General features: G+C 31.4%; 1 protein-coding gene across 1 annotated transcript; it reads right to left on the bottom strand.

The window, feature by feature from the left end:
- Window positions 1-4742: 4742 nt before the first annotated feature.
- LOC124366810 (piggyBac transposable element-derived protein 3-like) lies at window positions 4743-5603 on the bottom strand. Its single transcript, XM_046823411.1, has one exon. The coding sequence runs from the start codon at window positions 5601-5603 to the stop codon at window positions 4743-4745; it is 861 nt and encodes a 286-aa protein (XP_046679367.1).
- Window positions 5604-20513: the final 14910 nt, after the last annotated feature.

Consider the following 20513-nt stretch of genomic DNA (forward strand, 5'->3'; position numbering starts at 1 on the left):
GTCAAAACGTATCCCATATACTAATAACGTAGATTCACCCAATTATAACGCATAACAGTCATAGTCTTAATCATTGATGTTTAAATCCACATGCAGGCAGTTTCTCACCAATAAATCGCTAGTGTTTCTCGACAAATATACGGCACCAGCCAAGAACATAATTAATTATATGTTATGACTTCTTGAAAGGTTAGCTCGAATTAGCTGTAGACACTGCAATGATTGTCAATTATATTACTTTTTGTAACAAAACCACCTACTCTAAAGAACACAGCAAATAATTGTAAGATTATGTTAAGAGACAGCAATTAAAAATGCTGGAATGTAGTGGTACATTTAAATCTCATCAGTATACTGTGGTATTTTAACCTTATTTTTAGCAACATCAAGTAGAGTATGAATACTGTGTAAAATCATTAAATTACCTAAATCGTAAATTTAACGAAGACTCTGAACTGCATTATTGCATTCCAAACTTCTTTGTATTCAGCTTTATGTGTAAGGATATTGTAAGTTAAATATTTTATTATGGCAAGTACATTATACACACGCAACAATCAGAAATTTCAAAGGCAAAAATTGTAGCACGGCAAAAACATTTCTACCTGCTTCTCACCACAAACGTCAGCTGAACGTATAAGACAAATGAGGACTCTTTATCTGCTACAGACGGCTCCAGGGCCAACATTGTTTTTTCAAACGCCTACATGCATATCTTTTTCTGACTTTTGAGGAAACGTCAGATACATAACGTATAGTTATTTTATTAACATTACGACTTCTATTCAATACTGTACGTTTGAAGTTTCACATTATAATGTATTTTGAATCCCTATAACTACTATTTTCGCAATATATGTGCATTAGACAATATTGAATTAAATGTATTATATATCAGCAGAACTGTCTTACAGCTTTTTTTATAGTATTTTTAATTTAGTAGAAGTATATATAGTAGTTATTTTATGTACATTAAAAAAAAATTAATAAGATAAATAAGAATACTGATTAATCAGAATGCAAACGTAATTTAATTGTAATAAAGCAGCTATTGTATGAATGGTTGATTCGTTTTGAACTTTGAATTTTGCTTTATTTCACCTTTATTTATATTGCAGCGTCTGGTATCTAACATTGTCTCAATCAAAATTCAAAATTTAAATTTCATCATACTCACACACCACATTTTTTATAAAGAAAATTAAATTTAAGCAATTTTATAAGCTCTAAATTTTATATCTTTATTTGGTTTGAAACGTAACTTTTTCTAAAATCACAGACAGAAATACTGTAAACTATGCACGATAAGACTATTCATATAACATCTCTTATAAAATTTATGAAAACCATATATAAGATAATCCGACGTGGCTTTTAACGACAAAAACTAGTTTAAAGGTTTGATGCACTGTATTTACCCACTGGTTTTATGAAAGTTCTAATGATATTTATAAATGCTACTATCTTGAAGTACTGCAAGATCAAAGTATTTATAATCTGAGTAGCTTGCTATTAAATATATATTGTTTATATACTACAAAGTTAGGAGTATACCAATTCATACGTAGTGTATCAAACTCCATTGAGTTAGGTTGTATAATTTTAAATATATATCCACTTCATTCTTGATATGTCCTGTTGAAAAAATATAAACGCATACGGTTAAAGTTAATACATACCTAACATTTCACACAGATAGAGGAGACATTTTCGACCACTAATTGATAAGCGTCAATGACAACACGCGCTGTCATAGAAGTAACTTTTGATTATGCAGAAGTACACGGACGAAATCTTTCTCTATTTGTCCTTAAATTCATGATAACTTCACATTTTGTAAGTTAAGCTTCATAGAAGTGTTTACAAAATAAAAAAAAATCATTCAAAAAAGTCATTAATGTGTTCAGGTAGTTATCCTACAAATGTTACTATGTTACAATTTTAAATACCCATTGCTGTTACTGTAGACGAGTACCAAGATGACTCCTGATCTCTTTCCATTCCTGCAAATTCAAGGCACTAATCACCTTTGTTTAAACTTTCAACTATACTCGAGTGCACTATTATTACTGACTGAATGAAGTGCCTGAAAAAATAAGGCGATACCACTACAGTACATAGCTCCACCGTGTACTAGGCCAGGAGTATTCTCGTGACTTGACTACAGTACTCGTCTAGTTTAGGAATTTATTCACCCTACCAATTTTTCGTTGCCATCATGGTTGCCAACAAATCCGAAATAAAAACGTTTGCTAACGCTTGGCTACATCCCAAGGAGTGATAAGTACCATGATTAAACTCCTACGATGAGTGTTTATATATATATATATATATATATATATATATATATATATATATATATATATATATATATATATATATAAATTTGAAACCTCTTACAATCGGAAAACTTCATCCAATATACAGTACTTTCTATAGGTTTCTTGCTACCATACATTGGGAAACTGGCAGACAGATAGACGGATAATAGGACAGTGAGAAATTAATGTTTTACTGCCTCTTGAATAATAGGTCTATCTAAAGTCAGTTAACTAATAAAATTAGCTGTCAAGTAGAATGTTTTCTGCCTAATTCAAAACTGTCAATTTGATAGTAAACGGATTTAGAACACTTACAAATATTGTATATTCTATTTATATTAAGTCACTACAGATATTTATTGGTTAATGTTAGATTTTCAGTTACGGAACTGTAATATTCAGTATAATTTTTTAAGGTAGACTTAAAGAATAAATGAACAGGTAAAATGATTACTAATATTTCGGAAACCTTTAGAGACACCTCGTTAAGTAAACAGGATATTATGTAATACCTTTCGACATTCATTATGCAAAAAAGAATATATAGTTACGGTATGATAACAATTAAAATTTTTTCTTTTAAAACATTAAAACAACTACGTACAAATTTATTTGTTCTGGGTTATAGATATAAAGAAATACAAAACTTTTTCTGTGTAGCATATGGGTTAGAATCCGCATATCAGCTCTACACTTTTAAACGTCATCAATTATTAACTGAGGCAGGTACGTTTACATTATACCACCGATAATAGTGATTTGAACATAATATTTAACACAAATAGATCCCTTTATTCTATCCCAATATATATATTTATTATCATCAGAAACCAATATTCAATTTTAGGTCGAACTAACAGGATATGCTAATTGACGATGAACAAATACTGAAAGTTATATGTATGTTACACAGATGTGAACTTAATAGAGCTGTGAAATATAAGTAAATTGAAATAAAAACGTGTTTATGTATGTGATTTATACGCAGTTACTGGATGCAATGACTTGCGACGTCCTTGACAGCGTAATTATACTGTCTGAAAGTTAACAATTGCTCAATCTGAAACTGCTTAGTAAGGAGAATTATGATATAAGGCCAAAAAGATTTTGTTTTATTGCATTTTCAGTATATGCTATGTTTACCTTTGAAATATGTAATTAGTTGTGTATTTTAGAATATCAATTGTATGTCTATGCATTATAAAAAGATTGACATATTTGTCTTTAGCGTTCAAAAGAATTAATAAAGTGTTTATACTTGATAATCATTTTATTATTAGGCACTCTCTTATTATTTCCTTCACGCATTATTGAATTGTGTCAAAACCTACCGAACAATAAATAATTTGCTTGAATTTTATTTTTATTTTCATTTCCATGAGACGTGTGGATATTGTTCCCGCATGTGAATGTATCAATACATTTAAAAGAACACTTTAGTATATACATTCTCTCATATCAATATATAGTGGTAAATAAATGTCTAACCTTATTTATTTCAAAGCTATACCTTTACATATAACTTTCCATACATAACTACTGTGATTTTCTATAAAAATGTGTTGTTGTGCGCTAATTTTGACAAAATCTAGACGGATTCGGCTAATTATTTTTGTAATATATATATATCAAATAAAGGTTAGAATAGTTTCTGCAATAATTTGGAATTTAGAAGAACATTATCCCTTTTATGCATGACTTTTTCTTTTAGGCCAGAAAAATTTTAAATGTTGTAAAACATTAGTACAAGACATGGAAAAATAATTAAAAAAATCATAATTCACTTTAATCCCTAAATAGTTAATTTTTGTTAAATGTCCCTTTTGAGTGACATCATGCGTTATAGGCTAAATATACAAAATATTGTATGTTCCAGTTGGGTGACATTATGAAATAAAGTAACACATTCTGTACTTAATTTCAAGTTGTATTTAAAAAGCACACTGAATACATTTAAAACAATTCTCTAAGGATATATTTTTTTAAAACTAACAAAATAAGTGAATGGTAAATTTAAAAACACACTTTTCACATGTGAAATAGTCTGAAACAATTTTTTGTTGCATGGAAGCATAAGTTCAGTTTACATTTGCTGCAAACAACGTTAGTTTTCCCCTTGCAGTTTTCCACTTTGCACCGATTCCTCTTCTCCTCCCACACTGGCCAATGATCAGTTTTGTCTTTTGTAACTATGTGAGGTGGTCTTACCGCAGCTGATTTCTTCGGTCTTTTTTCCTCTGGTTGTGGAGTGTTGAATGGTCTTCCACGTTTTGGAGTATCATTCTTTCCCAGTTGCATTAGAGCCAATGCTACCTGAGTTCTGAACTCTTTTTGGCTAAGAGAAGTATTTGATACAGTTTTATGTAGTATCCACGAGTTCACAACGGCCATATCAATCATATGGTAAAAGAGGCGAAAGTATCACTTTTTACTCTTAATTTTTATGTGGTGCATCCCTATATGCGAGTCCATCAGGTCCACACCTCCCATGTGCTTGTTGTAGATTTTGACAATTTTGGGGCATTGTATCACAATATATTGCTTTTCTTTTCTGTCATACCTTTGAATGGTTTCCATCGGCAAGGCACCACAAAACGTTGATCCAATTGTCACAACGTCATTGTCATGCCATGTTACAATGGAAATGCAAGAGTCGTTTTCTGTGGTAGTGTATTCCTCAGTAGAACCCCTGTTTGTTTTTCTCATCTCTTTTTTAGGCGGTAAGGGAAAATCAGGTAATCTGTCTTGACGAAAGGTTCCGAGCATCAAAATACCTTCTTTATTTAAATACCCAAACAATGGGATACTTGAGTAATAATTGTCACAATATATGGTGTAGTTTAGATTTCTAGGCACTTCTCTTGCCAATCTGACTACTATATTTCCCGTAGTACCAAGTTGAGGTTCGTTCTGAAGTTTAGGAGGCTCTTGGCCACAATAAATTTCAAATTTATAGGCATACCCGTTATCGTCGCAAATAACGAACAACTTATAACCCCATTTATGTGGTTTCCTGGGATTGTACTGCCGCATGTGATGCCTGGTTTTAGTGGCGCATATTTGTTCATCCACAGATAAAGTTGGGCGCATTGGGACTGACAGAAATCTTTGATTTAGGTATTCAATCAACGGCCTTATTTTGAACAGGCGATCCCTATCTGGGTCAGTTGGCTCTTTGGCCGTAGAATTATCATTGAAATGAATTACTGAGCGCAACGCCTGAAATTTATTGACGCCCATGCAGTCTTTGACAACTTCATATCCTAGTACAGGATGCCACATATCTCTTAAACTACTGCAGCTAGTTATAGATGAAAATATCAAAACTCCTAAAAATCTTTCAACATCTCTTGCGGTCACTACTTTTGGTTTATCTGGATTTTGTTGTGTCGAGTACAATGCACTTTCCATAGCAATTTTTTCAATTATTTCATTTCCAAAGAAATATTTAAAATACTCATATGGGCTATCGAGGCTCATTATCTCTGATGAAAGAAGAAAACTCCCCTTGAATCGTATTTTCTCTTCGTCAAATAACAATTGATTGTGCTCCCATTTTCGTGGGGCCTTTTTAGGCTTTCCCCCCTTTTTTGGCATTTTTTTATTTAGGCCTTCTTTTACAATTTTCCCCCTTTTTATTTTAGTTTCAGAAAGAGAAGAAATAGGCTTATTCTTGCTAGTTGAAGGTTCATTAGTAGTAGGTATGGGTTGGTCACCATCATTACTATTTCCAGACAATGTTTCATTTCCTTCATTGCTTTCTGGTAAATAATTTATTAGAACTTCATCTAGTTGTGAGAAAAGTTGCTCGTCACTAATATCTACATCGAATCCATTCTCGTCAATTACTTGACCAACTTCATCTTCACTTTCATATGGCATGTCAATGAGATGCAAAATCTGTTCAGCCTTTCCTGCATAATTATCTTCCTTTTCAATCGGATCCATTTTTCTGGAAAAAAAACTCAATGTAGGATACTGGATTAGTAACCTAATGTTTTTTGTGCTTTTATGTACATAATAGTATCTGCACAGTAAACAATGATAACAAATTTGGAAATATAAATGTAAGGGTAAAATGGCACTAAAACTGTAATATTTGATAATTTAGGTTAGTTCATTAGGTTATCTTAAAATTGGTTAATTTGGCTTTATTAGTTTCATTTGTAACTTTGAATGTTGTAAAACCACAGTCATAATGGTTATTAAAGGACATTTAAATACAATATTTAATTTTTAAATGTCTACCCTAAAAGGTTATATTTACTTTCCTTTCCTCATGATGTCACTCCTGAGGGTCACAGCTAAAATTACGAATAACTCACAAACGAAATATAAATAATAGTTACCTGTAGGTTATTTTTGAAGATAAACAACTAATAGTCACTGCTGTATTTATTCAATTAGATAACTCATCTCTAAAACACACAACAAAGACACTAAATCTATGGTAACAGCACAAACTTCACAAACATTGTACTCCAACCACGTGTTTCAATCCAACTGTCAAAATAAATGTAATATAGGTTAGGAACCACATCTAAGCCACTACTGCATTATGTCCCAGCTGATATACACGAATTAGTTCCATGAACAACCAACAGAATGCGTCAGAATGCTAAAAAACAATTATGTTCCTCCTGAGTGACACTATGCATCAAAGGGTGCATGTTTCCTATGTTTCTCTATGCAGAGTAACCTGACCCTAAACATCTGTTGATATCGTAATTTTGTCAATTTAGCTGAAACATATGTTCAGAAATTATTAGAAAAACAATTAAAATTAAGTAATAAGTAGTCTAATGCTGTAGTAAATAAAAATTATTTGGATTATTCTTTGATTCGAAAAGTAAGACAATTTTCCTTTAATAATAAAAGTTTATCTGACTCTTAACAGCCATTGAGACTTCTCGTCCAAATTGTTCAAACTGCAGGAAAATGTGTTTACAATTTAAATTTCAGAACAGTCCTTGATAAATAGCATTGAAGATAGCAAAAACAGAGTTAATGTTTAATTTTACTCAAGATTACACCAGTGACAAATTTAAAACACAAAGCATTGTAAATATTATTTTAGTACTGTTGTAAAACCAAATTTAATGGAAAAAGACGTGATTGTTTTTACATATGTACAGTACTCCAATGTAATGGGCTTTCCTGACATTGTGATATGGAAGTCATTGGTTTTAGCAAAAACATACAAATAAATACTAATACCGTCTACAAACCAATCTTTCCCATACTAAAGTCCGAAAAAAAGATATATAAAATATTATTAAGCAAAGCATTATAAACAATTATTCTGGAAGGACGAATTAAGGATTCCATCCTTACACCTAAATTAGGTAGAAAGTAGGTAGGGTTTTCCCCCTGGGCCGCATTGGGCCTATCAGTCTTACGTGTGTATTATCTTCATCGAGACAACAAGGAAATAAAAATCATGGCACTAGAAACATTTACCTAGAGTAAATTACAATAGCTGGATGTAGACGCTTTTTGATCAAATTATATTTTCGATATCATATAGTTTTTTGTACAGGACATTTTCGCAAACTAAACTGTGGCACAGTAAATGAATGTGGCCAGAAGTAGTAACTTTTTATCAAAGGAGGTTTTTCAGTTCCTGGTATATATAGTTTTATTTCTTCGTCAGAACAACAAGGCAAACACTTCTCATTATGTACCTGTTTATGCTTACTTACGTTTGTAAACCTTTTCTGGACACCATAATACTACATCACAAGAGTGCTTACTAAGTAATGTAAGGATATCTATTTAAAAATGCATGGGAGTCTGCTGGTAATAGCTAGATATTAATAAATTTAATGTAACTAAATTCAAAATTATATTAAACTGCACAAACCTCAAAGAACACTAAACAATATGAATACTAAACAATAGGTTTATTTATATCATAACCTTATGCACACTAATGTGAAGAAGCGTACCGATAACTATTTTAACATAGTTTTATTTATATGTATATGGTCATGGTACTAAATAGGAGTAAAAATTTTACTTTTTCAAAATTAAAACCAATACAGCAGAGTATTAAAGAGCCCGAACGGTGGATCCGATGGAATGACTTCAATTTAACCTTTTGATCATTTTGATGAGTGGGAATCTTCCTTTTTACAAAGAGGAACCTATGTATCTGATTTTACTATAAATAAAACTAATTTAAAATATATATTTTAATATCCAGCACTACATGAAGTCAATTTTATATCTCAAACTTTGTAATATTAGGTTTTTAATTATACCTGGTATTATTTTAAATTATACAGTAATTTTTAAAAATATGCTGATCTGAACTAGAAGTACAAAGGTTTGGTCAGAATTAACATCATGGATTGTAACATCATGGATAAAAAAGCCATACACAACAAAAAAGAGTGATAAAGAGATGGCCATTACTTTGAAGGCAGTCACATATAACGTTATTTGGCAGAAATTGGGAGTAATTTATTAAATGTAGGTGGTAAAATTATTTTATACATATAACATTTATGTGTCAGACAGTTAGTTTTAATAATGACGCTACAAGAAATGGAGCATTAAGAAATGCTGTATTTTAATGAGGTAAGGGGTGGGCGTGTTTTTAAACCATCAGTTCTCGCCTAGTTGCGTGATCCTGTTTAGTCCAATTAAAATTCATTACACATCCTACAGGTTGGCACCTTTAGGAGACCTTAGTCCGTACATCAGCTGAGTGTTATCGTTATCACTCCCGGCCTTGTTTGTAAGTTGTAGAGTTCCTGCACGCTGATATTCTTGGTTACCAAAGTGTTATTCCTGTAATGAACTCTTCGTGACGATACTACTAGAAACTATGCAGTTTCAGATACGTATCGTCATTTCGTTACAAAAGGACCCTCGATCATTGATTTGATCTCAACACTAAACACTCCTAAAGATATTCCTATAGTAAGGATTAACATCCTTAAAATTGTTGGAGGTTTCCACCATGGAAATTCCATTTTTTTTTCAATTTATATCATGGGAAAATAAGGAAATGGAATTGTCCATAGCCTATGCTTCGGACTTCAGGAGGGTCTATATGAAAGTGTATGCTGTACATTCGGAGAACGACTAGGAATCATTTTAATAATATGTTGATTTATAAACAGGAGAACTTCAAGTGCATCAATAGTCTTTTTTCATTCACAAAAGCAATGCTTTTAACAGAGCCGTTCTTTCTTCTGTCAAATTTCTTCTTTCGTCTTATATACACAATCCAGTAATGATAAACGTCTACGCGATTCTGAGTTGAAACATTGAAAGCAGGTTCAACACCTAGATTTTAAATACTTTCTGGCAAATGAATATGAGGGGTAACTTTTAGAAATAAAAAATTTAGAAAAATAATTCGAGACTCCGATAAGCCCACCTATAAATATTTTCTTCGCTATTTATAACACAGCAAATACTTGATAATACTTGAAAAATACGAACAGATGGAATGACTCACTACCACCTAATTTTAGCCTACATAGAAATTAAGATAGGAGTAGAATATTTTTATTCACTGTATCATATGTATTAGGTTTAATTACTTTTACAACAACACATCTATTAAAACGTTACATAACTGTCTAAAATACAGTTTTATTTCATATTTGTAATTCTTATGTCATGATTTTTACTTATTTGCTTTTAATTTATTTTATACACACGAAAAACTGTAAAGATTTTATAAAGGAGATATAAAGCAGTAAAAAAATATATCCTCTGTTTTTAACCACAAATATCAACAGAACGTATAAGACAGATGAGGACACTTTATCTGCTACAGGCGGCTCCAGGGCCAGGATTGTTCTCTTAAAAATTTGCATACCTTTAAGTCTTTTTGCAACAACCTGACAATAAAATCCCTTTCTTTCTATAATAAAGACAAAGTTAAACTTTAAGAGTGACGATCTCTAAGGACAATTGGAGTCATGCTCGACTACAGATATTTATAGAATGACATTCAAAAGTTGAGCATTATTTGTATCAACACGAATAACACTCATTCACTTGATGTTCCTGTACAAAGTCTTTTCCAAGCACTATTGACTGCTCCAAGATACTTCCACGTTCTTCATTTCCAAGACATTTCTGTCAGTTTGTAATCCATTATCACTCGACAAACTACCTTTACCACAGGACGATACCAAGATTAATGAGCATTGGAAATGCTGTCTGTGCAGATCTTTTTTGGATGCCCTTGTCATCCAATAGAAATGCATCCACTATACTGTAAAAGCTTGAATAATATATTGTTATATTGTCTGTTGTAACTGTTATTCTAGAATTTTACTTTAGTACTTTTACTACTATTAATTGACACATTCTATCTTCGATCTTGTTTAGAATATTATATATAGTTTATTCTAGTTACCTTTGCCATTTTATTGTCGATTGTTTGTTTATTGTTTATAGATATTTTTGACTGTATTGGTGTTTAACTAATTATTGTATAGTTATTACTGAGCAAAGAAACTAAAATATTCTTACGAGTTAGGAATGGTTTTTAACTTCACTTAATTTATGCTAGTTAATTTATTAGATATCTATGGAAGTTACTTCATGCTTATGTTTAGCTATTTGCGTATGTCAACCAGTTGTGTTTTTTCTCCATAAGTTATTGTACATTTTTATACCAGCTAATATTTGTTGTCGTCAAGTAACTAAATATATTAAAAATGTGTATTTCCATTAATTAAAATAAAACAATAATGTGTTCAAATACTAACTAAAGTAACATTTAAATGCTAACTAAAACACGCTCAATATTCCCAATAGGATATAAGAAAATATTCAAATAGTATTTATCATGTTTCTTTTTGTTTAAGCCTTCTTGTTTGAGTAAAAAACTAAGTACATGTACATTTCCATAAATGAGTTTACCTCGTTGCTTCCATCAAAATATATTATATATCCTTCTGTTGCAATATATTTCTAAGCAAAACGTGTTTCCCATGGCACTTAAGTTTAACTTGTTTATTCGATCAAAAGCAGTCAAAAAGATATCAATCAATGTTTTTCATAGAATCGTATATTTTATTTCTATGAACATAAATGGAGTGACAAAAATGTAAGGTCACCATCCCGCACCTACACTGCATGCATTTCTCTATGAGTGCCTCATTAATTGACCCGGGCTAAGATAATGTTCAGTTCGGTAACGTCAAAACTTATTTAGTACCGTTATAGCTCACTTAATTAGGCTACATACACTACTACCAATGTGAAAGCGTTACATAAGGCTTAGCAGCATCAAATGAAGTGAATGCATCACAAACGCGTGCTAATATAAATATTATATTAATGAAAAAGTTTACTTACAAATCAGTTCGTTCTCGTTATATAGAGGGAAACTTACAGGCAAACAGAGACACATGGAAATGAAATATTTCCATCTATACAAATGATATATAATATGCTCCACTGACGTTCAGCTAATAAAATATTATTTTTGAAGGAAATAATCCCTTAATAGTCAAATACGGCAGGCTTTTAAACAATATAAAAAATAGGAGTTATATGATATAGTAAAAATATACTATTTAAAACTAAGTTAAAACACAATATTCAATACTCATCCTGTCAATTTCAGACAATCCTAAATAACATAGTACAATATTGTGTTTGAAAGTTTAATGAAGCTAAATTTAAACCTATATTTATATTTTAAATAAAAGATCTTTCAGACTCTGAAGTATTAATTGTAAAGAGGTTCGTTAAAAAGGAATGTTAACCTATTAGAAAGCGTTGTAAAGAAGGACATTTTTTATGTAAAGTATTTATAAATAATCTAAATTAATTAATTAATTATGTTATAAATTCAAACGCTGTTCCTCTAATTATGATGAAACAGCTCTAGTAAAAGAACGATTTAAATTAACCAGTGCTATTATCATGTTAAAATCATTTGAAGTGTGTTATTTCAATTGGATCTAAATCGTAACAGTGTTATATTGTTCGTGTTATACAATAAATACCTAGCGTACATCAAGAGAACCTGATTTTACAGCACCGTGGAGTTTACAGAAACTGATTTATTACCCATATTTTCTTTTAAATATATGCATCATATTACTCTTTCCTTAATAGGTATTTTATAACGGTTTGAATTATAAAAGAATATGTGTATTTATTTTCCTTTTACATAGATTTTACATATACAGGGTGATTCATGAAGTTCTCCCCCCACTTCTACAGCACATTGTACTAGTAAAAATAATGAAAAAATGTTATATCAACATAGGTCCGAAAACGCTTCGTTAGCGAGTTACAGCTAGCGAAAGATTTCGCCTGAATTCCTGGGTAAAGAGTAAAATAAAGCCATACTGAACTTTTGGAAAGGTTAATTAAGTAAGAAATATCGTGGATTCTTATGTATTTTTACCTGATAAAGCTAATAAAATAGGTTTCAGAACTGTACCTGTAGTAGTTTTTGAGGGATTCAGGGTTAAATGCAAAAATTTGTGGCACGAAACAATGTTTTTTTAAGTTTGATGTACAATAACTTTGTTAAATTGGTAATAAATACATAAAATCAACAAACATTAATTGTAAAGAATTTAATTCTGAGAAAATTGATTTAATCAAAGTCTAAAATAAAACAGAAATAAGTACCAAAAAATCGATTTTATTCAGTATAATACATTACTAACTGTAAAGAAATACCGTACGGTATTTAGTTAAAATAAAACAAAAACAAAATGTTTGTTCCTTAATGATGAGATAAATTGAGAAAACAAGATTAACTGTTAAATAAATTTGTTTGTAAATAAAAATATCATGTTTTATTACGTTGTAATTTTTTTAAATAAAAATTTACATCAAATGTTCGAAAATAAATGAAGCAAACATTTTCCCATTATTTTTTACTAACCATCGAAATGCAGTTTTTTGTTTTATTAATTTCTAAGTTGGTAACGCACGAATAACAGCTGATCAACAATGGTATTCTGTACTGTTACGTTAGAACTGTGTGCAGGAGATCGGGTTCTGTGAATCGTGTTATTAAATGCAATTTTTCTGTGAGTTATAATTCGATTGTTTATTCAGCGAAAAAATGCCTTACTTATTTACATCAGAGGAATACGCTGATATGGTTTTTTATTTTGGGTTACTGTAATGGTAATGCTAGAGCTGCTGTAGAAGAATATGAACTACGTTACCCTAATAGGAGGATTCCAGATACCAAAACAATTTCAGGAACTTTTCGTACTCTTCGGGAAACAGGATCACTAACAAGTACTAGAACCAATTATGAACGAGCTGTCCAACTTGATGATGATATTGTTATTAATGCTGTTCATCGCAGTCCAGGTCGAAGTACACGACGTATTTCTAGGCGAATAGGAGTTTCGCAGTCAACGGTGTGGAGGTCACTTAATCGAAACAAATTTTATCCGTTTCATAAACAAAAGGTTCAACATCTACAGCTAGGGGATGGTCCGCTTCACTTGGAGTTTTGCAACTTTTTGAATATTAATAATCAACTCTACAAGCGTATTTTGTTTACGGATGAGGCACAATTCACTCGGGATGGTGTCAATAACTTGCACAATGAACACTCATGGGCAGAAGAAAATCCACATGAGGTAGTGGAACAGAACTTTCAACACCGATTTAGCGTCAATGTCTGGTGTGGCCTTTTGCACAATCGGCTGATTGGACCTTTCATATTTCCTGGACGCCTAAATGCTGAGTTCTATTTGCATTTCCTTCAAGAAGAGTTGCCGCAGCTGTTAGAGAATGTTCCTTTACATCTCAGACAAAATTTGTACTTCCAGCATGACGGAGCACCTCCCCACTTTTCACGTGCCGTTTCTGCTTACTTAAATAATCAATTTCCTGGACACTGGATTGGTCGTGGAGGGCCTCACCCTTGGCCACCAAGATCACCAGATCTATCTCTATTGGATTATTGCATCTGGGGATGGATGAAAGACATTGTATACAAGACAAAAGTGAATTCTCGTGATGAATTAATTGCCCTTATTATGGATTCGGCTGTGCAGATACAGGGAAGTCCTGAAAAATTAAGAAACGCAACAAAAGCAATACACAAACGTGCTGCAAAATGTATTGATAATGATGGCCTCATTTTCGAACATCTATTATAAAAAGGTGCGTACGGTTGGCCCAACCTGATTAATTTTGCTTAAAACTAGTAATGTATTATACTGAATAAAAACGATTTTTTGGTACTTATTTCTGTTTTATTTTAGACTTTGTTTATATCAATTTTCTCAGAATTAAATTCTCTACAATTAATGTTTGTTGATTTTATGTATTTATTACCAATTTAACAAAGTTATTGTACATCAAACTTAAAAAAACATTGTTTCGTGCCCCAAATTTTTTGCATTTAACCCTGAATCCCTCAAAAACTACTACAGGTACAGTTCTGAAACCTATTTTATTAGCTTTATCAGGTAAAAATACATAAGAATCCACGATATTTCTTACTTAATTAACCTTTCCAAAAGTTCAGTATGGCTTTATTTTACTCTTTACCCAGGAGTTCAGGCGAAATCTTTCGCTAGCTGTAACTCGCTAACGAAGCGTTTTCGGACCTATGTTGATATAACATTTTTTCATTATTTTTACTAGTACAATGTGCTGTAGAAGTGGGGGGAGAACTTCATGAATCACCCTGTATATGTAAAATGTATGTAAAAGGAAAATAAATACACATATTCTTTTATAATTCAAACCGTTATAAAATACCTATTAAGGAAAGAGTAATATGATGCATATATTTAAAAGAAAATATGGGTATTAAATCAGTTTCTGTAAACTCCATATATATATATATATATATATATATATATATATATATATATATATATATATATATATATATATATATATATATATAAATTCTCTTTTAAATTGTTTCACTGATATAAAGTAATATACGATATGTCAGATACGTAATCTCATCCATATTTAATCAATGTAATCCACGGTTCATCAGGTGGAATAAAGGTTCTTATTATTTCAAAGATACCACCATGTAACCATGAAGTCAGTCATATTATATCAACTTAATACAATTATGTATTACAGAACAAAGCATAAATATAAGATTTTAAAAATAACATCAAATTTTGATAATGTTTTATGTTACATATCATAGTTAAAATGAATATTTATTTAACTAAATGTTTTTATGAACTTATGAAGAGCTACTAAATTTATAATACGTAACACCCAATACCAATACACAAATCCTATGACAGTCATGAAGACAAAGGAAATGAAATCTATAGTATCGTAGTAACTGATATATTATATGTGTTCAACATACCATTCTGCTGGAGAAATCTTCTTTAATATTTTCTAACTGTATTTAGTCGGAAAATTTAATTTATAACTATCTGAAATTATTTATGTAAGATATTTGAAAATATAGTTATAAAAATTAGTGAATTAAATTAAATTACAGTAACCAAAATTATACTTTTAATACATAGTACATGCGAGAACTTTTTATTAAAAATATAGTTTAATTTTTTTTTTTATTTGGGGTTTATTTCTTGTTATACATAGAACCGTATATTTATGAAATATATATTTTTAATACAAAAATGTATAAATATCGCAATTGAACTAAATAGTTTGGATAAAACTAGGGACATAACGTTATTTAACACTTTTTCATTTCTTACTTGTAATATATCAATATTATATAACGTTGATATATAACATTTTAAACTTATTTATTATTACATTTTCTTAATTTATATTATTTTTAACTATAAAAAATTACATTACCGTATAATGAGGGTAAACTTGGTGATTATAAATGTATTTTATTACGAAGTAGCAGAGTATACTCGTATTATTCAACAGGACAACAGCAATTTATAGAATACACAGAAACACTGAGAGTCTGATTAAAAACACTCAAGGACATATTTTGTCATCGTAGCCACTTAACTCTAGCTTCCTTCTCATTATCCAAAAACTAATCTGCTAAATATGACTTTTACGGGCAGTGTGGCATATGCAATAAATCAATTATTACTGTTTACGCTAGTACCAAATAAGCTACATTCTTGAAAAAATCTAAGAAAATTAATTTTTTTTTATTTTTTAAGTTTAGTTGTCAATTACGTCTAGTTTATATTACCAGTTAAGTTTTCTTGTCACGTCTAAAAATATAAAGATCAGATGAAATGAGATATTTTGTTACATTTTTGTTTAAAATGTTCCCCATAGAAAGTTCACAATTGCATTTAAAAAAGTAATTAATTCTATAAATACAAATATCTGTTTATGAAACCTAAACGCTAGTTTAATAATAAAAAAAACTTTGTTATGTTTACCAAAACTTTGTTATACAAAACACTACGATTTGTATCCAGTAGTATTATTTTTTTATTTTGAATGGATACGATTAATCACAATTCATTCGTAATATGTAAATTTAAAGATTGTTTAAAAGGTGCTATCTATTGAATCGATGGTACCATTGATCACGACGTTTTCTACTATAGTTTACTCGATGTGGCCTGACTGGATATTGAATGACACCACAGAGATGCTTCGTGGCACCATTTAGCGGTTACTCTAATTGAATATTTATCTCGAATAATCCACGCAATATAACACACACACACACACACACACACACACACACACACACACACACACACACACACACACACACACACACACACACACACAATATATATGTGTATATATATATATATATATATATATATATATATATATATCAGGCCTGTTATTCAGTACAAGGAATAGTGCACACAACGTAACCGGTAACGAGATTTGTTAAGATTCCAAAGATTGAAGTTTATTGGTGATATCATCAGTCTAAAAGTGTTGATACGGCACAGATGACATGGCGTATGATTTTACTCAGTTTTTTTACAAACGCATACATTAAGTGATTTTATATTAACAATAGTAGCTACACATAAGATCAATGTATACATGTTCTCTATCGTTCAGTCAAATTCCTTGGGGTGAGTGGAATACTCAACACTGTGCTGTGAAATGAAGCGCGTGTGAACTTATGTCAAACTCTATATGACAAACAGGAATGACATTTGTGTAGCCCTTCGAGTTAGTAAAGCTTTTGCTAAATGCCAAATACAACATTTAATACTGACATTAACTTATTGTTACATTTATCATAAATATTTTACAGATTTTCCATTGATGCTATACAATATATTTAAATACTACACCTTTGTAATCTTACAGTAAAAAGGATCCTCACAGTTTGTCGTGTGACAGATGCCTCGTGGGATTATCACACCTACTGTAACTAAGGCAACGGAGGGTTCCATAGTTCTCTTATTTAGGAGCCTACGATACTATTAATCTAGATATACATTGGACAATTAGATTATGTCTCTTGACTCATACGTTTATATTGTCCGTAACATTTCCTTGACTGGCTGCGAGACACTATCCTGTCTATACATGTATATAATACTCTTAACGGATAATTCGGGGAAACCACTATTAATTAAACTATCTTATTTTTATTTAATTTATTTAAATTATTACTGAAGCTGAACTGACGTACAGACTTAAAATACGACGATGCTTATTTCGCATCGTTCAACTGTAAATCCATAATATTTGGTATAACACAAGCAACCTTTCTTTTCTTAATGTAACCACGATGGAAAAGAGAAAATTATATAGTAAAAGATCTTTTAAACAAACTGACCATAAATATGTTTAATTTAATGTAACAATTTCACTTTTGAGTGGTTCCCCGGAAAATCGGTACAAGCGCCGAAATTAGAGTATGTGGTTTTTTGATGGAAAAACGTTCCTTGTGCTTCTATCTGTCACGTGTACTGGCTGATTTTTTAAACTACAACAGGGAATTATGGGTAGGGGAAGTCGCGCTCCCTGGAAGAATGTTTCATATGCAGCGCGTGGGCGAACGGGATCATGTCTTCACCGGTGTCAGGTCTTGTAAAACACTTAAATAGAGGCAAAAAGCGAAAGTTAAAAGTAGATTCGTGGAAGAAAGAAGTTCAGAAGAGTCGCAGGAATAGTGGGAAGGAGTATTTAAACTACAAGAATGAAGTAGTACCTGAAAAGGTACCTATTACTGAGGTAAATGGAAAAACGTTACTTGTGCTAGGCCTATAGTTGAACACTATTATAACCTTTGTAATCCAGACTGATTTACCAAGACTTAGATATTTAATTTTCATTTGCAATTCTTTTTACTTGTAAATTATGGTCTACCTGTTCTCAATTATTTTTATTGATACTTTCATGTTTGCTATTTACAAGTCTTTCTCAGAAATATTGTGATGCAAACCATAGGCTCGTTCGTATTGGAAATTTGAAAATACCTATTCCAAATAATTTAGCTATTTGATAGTAATCAAAAATTATATATAACCATCCTGAACCAACATACTAGACCTGGCATTTAAAGAATAAATTAAACCAGACTTCAATGTTATTACTGTTTACTGTATGAGCTGTTTGATTTCAGGATTTTACATGTTCCTGCTCACATGAGGGCTGCAAAATCATACAATTTGTGGCAAAGCTGGAGCTCTTCAATTCATTTTACGTTAAGACATACTTGGAGCAGACCTGCTACTTGGTACATGGAAATTTCACTGATGGAAATTTCTGAACCTGCTCGGCGTAGAGTTGAAGAGGAAATTTCTCAGCGTCACTGTACTGTTAAGTACCGTTTGTACATTGACCAAAAGAGCATCCATATATGTCAAAAACATATTTTATCCATATTTAATGTGAAAAAGCGTAGAACTCAAATGATTGTTCAAAAGCTTAAGACAGGACAAAACTTGAACGACTTGCGTGGTAAACACAGCAACCGTCCTCACAAAATAAATGACGATGATATCACTTTGGCAAAACAACACATTGCTAGATCTCCATCCCAAGAAAGCCATTATGGGAGAAATTATAGCAAAAAACGTTGCCTAAACTCAGATCTTAACCTATCTAAAATGCACAAGCTTTTCTTACAAAAGTACCTTGAGTCTAAAGTAAATCTTCACAGATACAGAATGATTTTTAATGAGGATTTTATTCTTAGATTTGGTGTCCCAAGATCAGACACATGTACCCTATGCGACAACCTTTTTATCCAGTTATCTGCGCTGATGACAAACAAACCAGAAATGGCATTATGAGGGAAACACAGCTGCACTATTTAAAAGCAGAAAAAGCATACAAAACTCTGAATGAAGATGTAGACAATGCAAAAATTAATGACAACGTCATTGTTTTATGCGTTGATCTTGAACAGGTGTTGTTTACGCCTAACCTCACGCACTCTGAAGTTTATTATCAAAGGCAATATTCAAATTATAATTTTTCTATTTGCAATATGGGCAATAACGAGGTAACAATGAACGTTTGGCACGAAACTATCGCTAAACGCGGCTCTGCTGAAATAAGTTCCTGTATTCTAAGATACATTTTGAAAACCTTCAACAAATTTGAACCTCAACAACAGCGCAGTCTTATTGTATGGTCAGATAGATGCACTGGACAAAACAACAACTGAAAAATGATAGCATTATATCATTACCTTGTTTGCGCCAAGTATTTTACTGAGGTCAATCAAAAGTTTTTAATGACTGGGCACAGCTTTCTTCCCTGTGACAGGGATTTCGCCCTCATTGAAAGATGTAAAAAACAGCAACCCTTCAAGTACCTCAACACGTGTGGACAATGATTGAAAACGCTCGTCCTTCAAAACCATTTCATGTTGTGGTCATGGAACAGGATGATTTTATTTAATGTCTCCAGCTGAACAACAGTTAAATAAAAACTCAAAACTTATCAAAGTTAGCCAAAGAAAATGTATTCAGATCCGATCGGATGATCCAAGCCAAATTCGTTTGAGAAAAACCTACAATCTTCTAGAGACATGGACAACAGATGTCATCCTAAAAACACCCCGAGGTCGACGTCCACCTCAACTTGAAACTTTGTATAAAGTGACTGACCCCCTTGAGTTCCCAAAAATGTATGGGGGTTCTTTGCCAATATCTAAAGGTAAAAAAGATTACTTGCTGGCTATGTTAGAATTGCTACCTGAAGAACACAGACAGTTCTGCCAAGAAATCCCAAGTGAATAAACAATATTAGTTAAAACAAAAACTGTTTATCTTGTACGATTTGTTTACAAGATACTGTGTGTGT

Source organism: Homalodisca vitripennis, chromosome 7 (assembly GCF_021130785.1).
Source record: "Homalodisca vitripennis isolate AUS2020 chromosome 7, UT_GWSS_2.1, whole genome shotgun sequence".
NCBI classification, from domain to species: Eukaryota; Metazoa; Arthropoda; class Insecta; order Hemiptera; family Cicadellidae; genus Homalodisca; species Homalodisca vitripennis.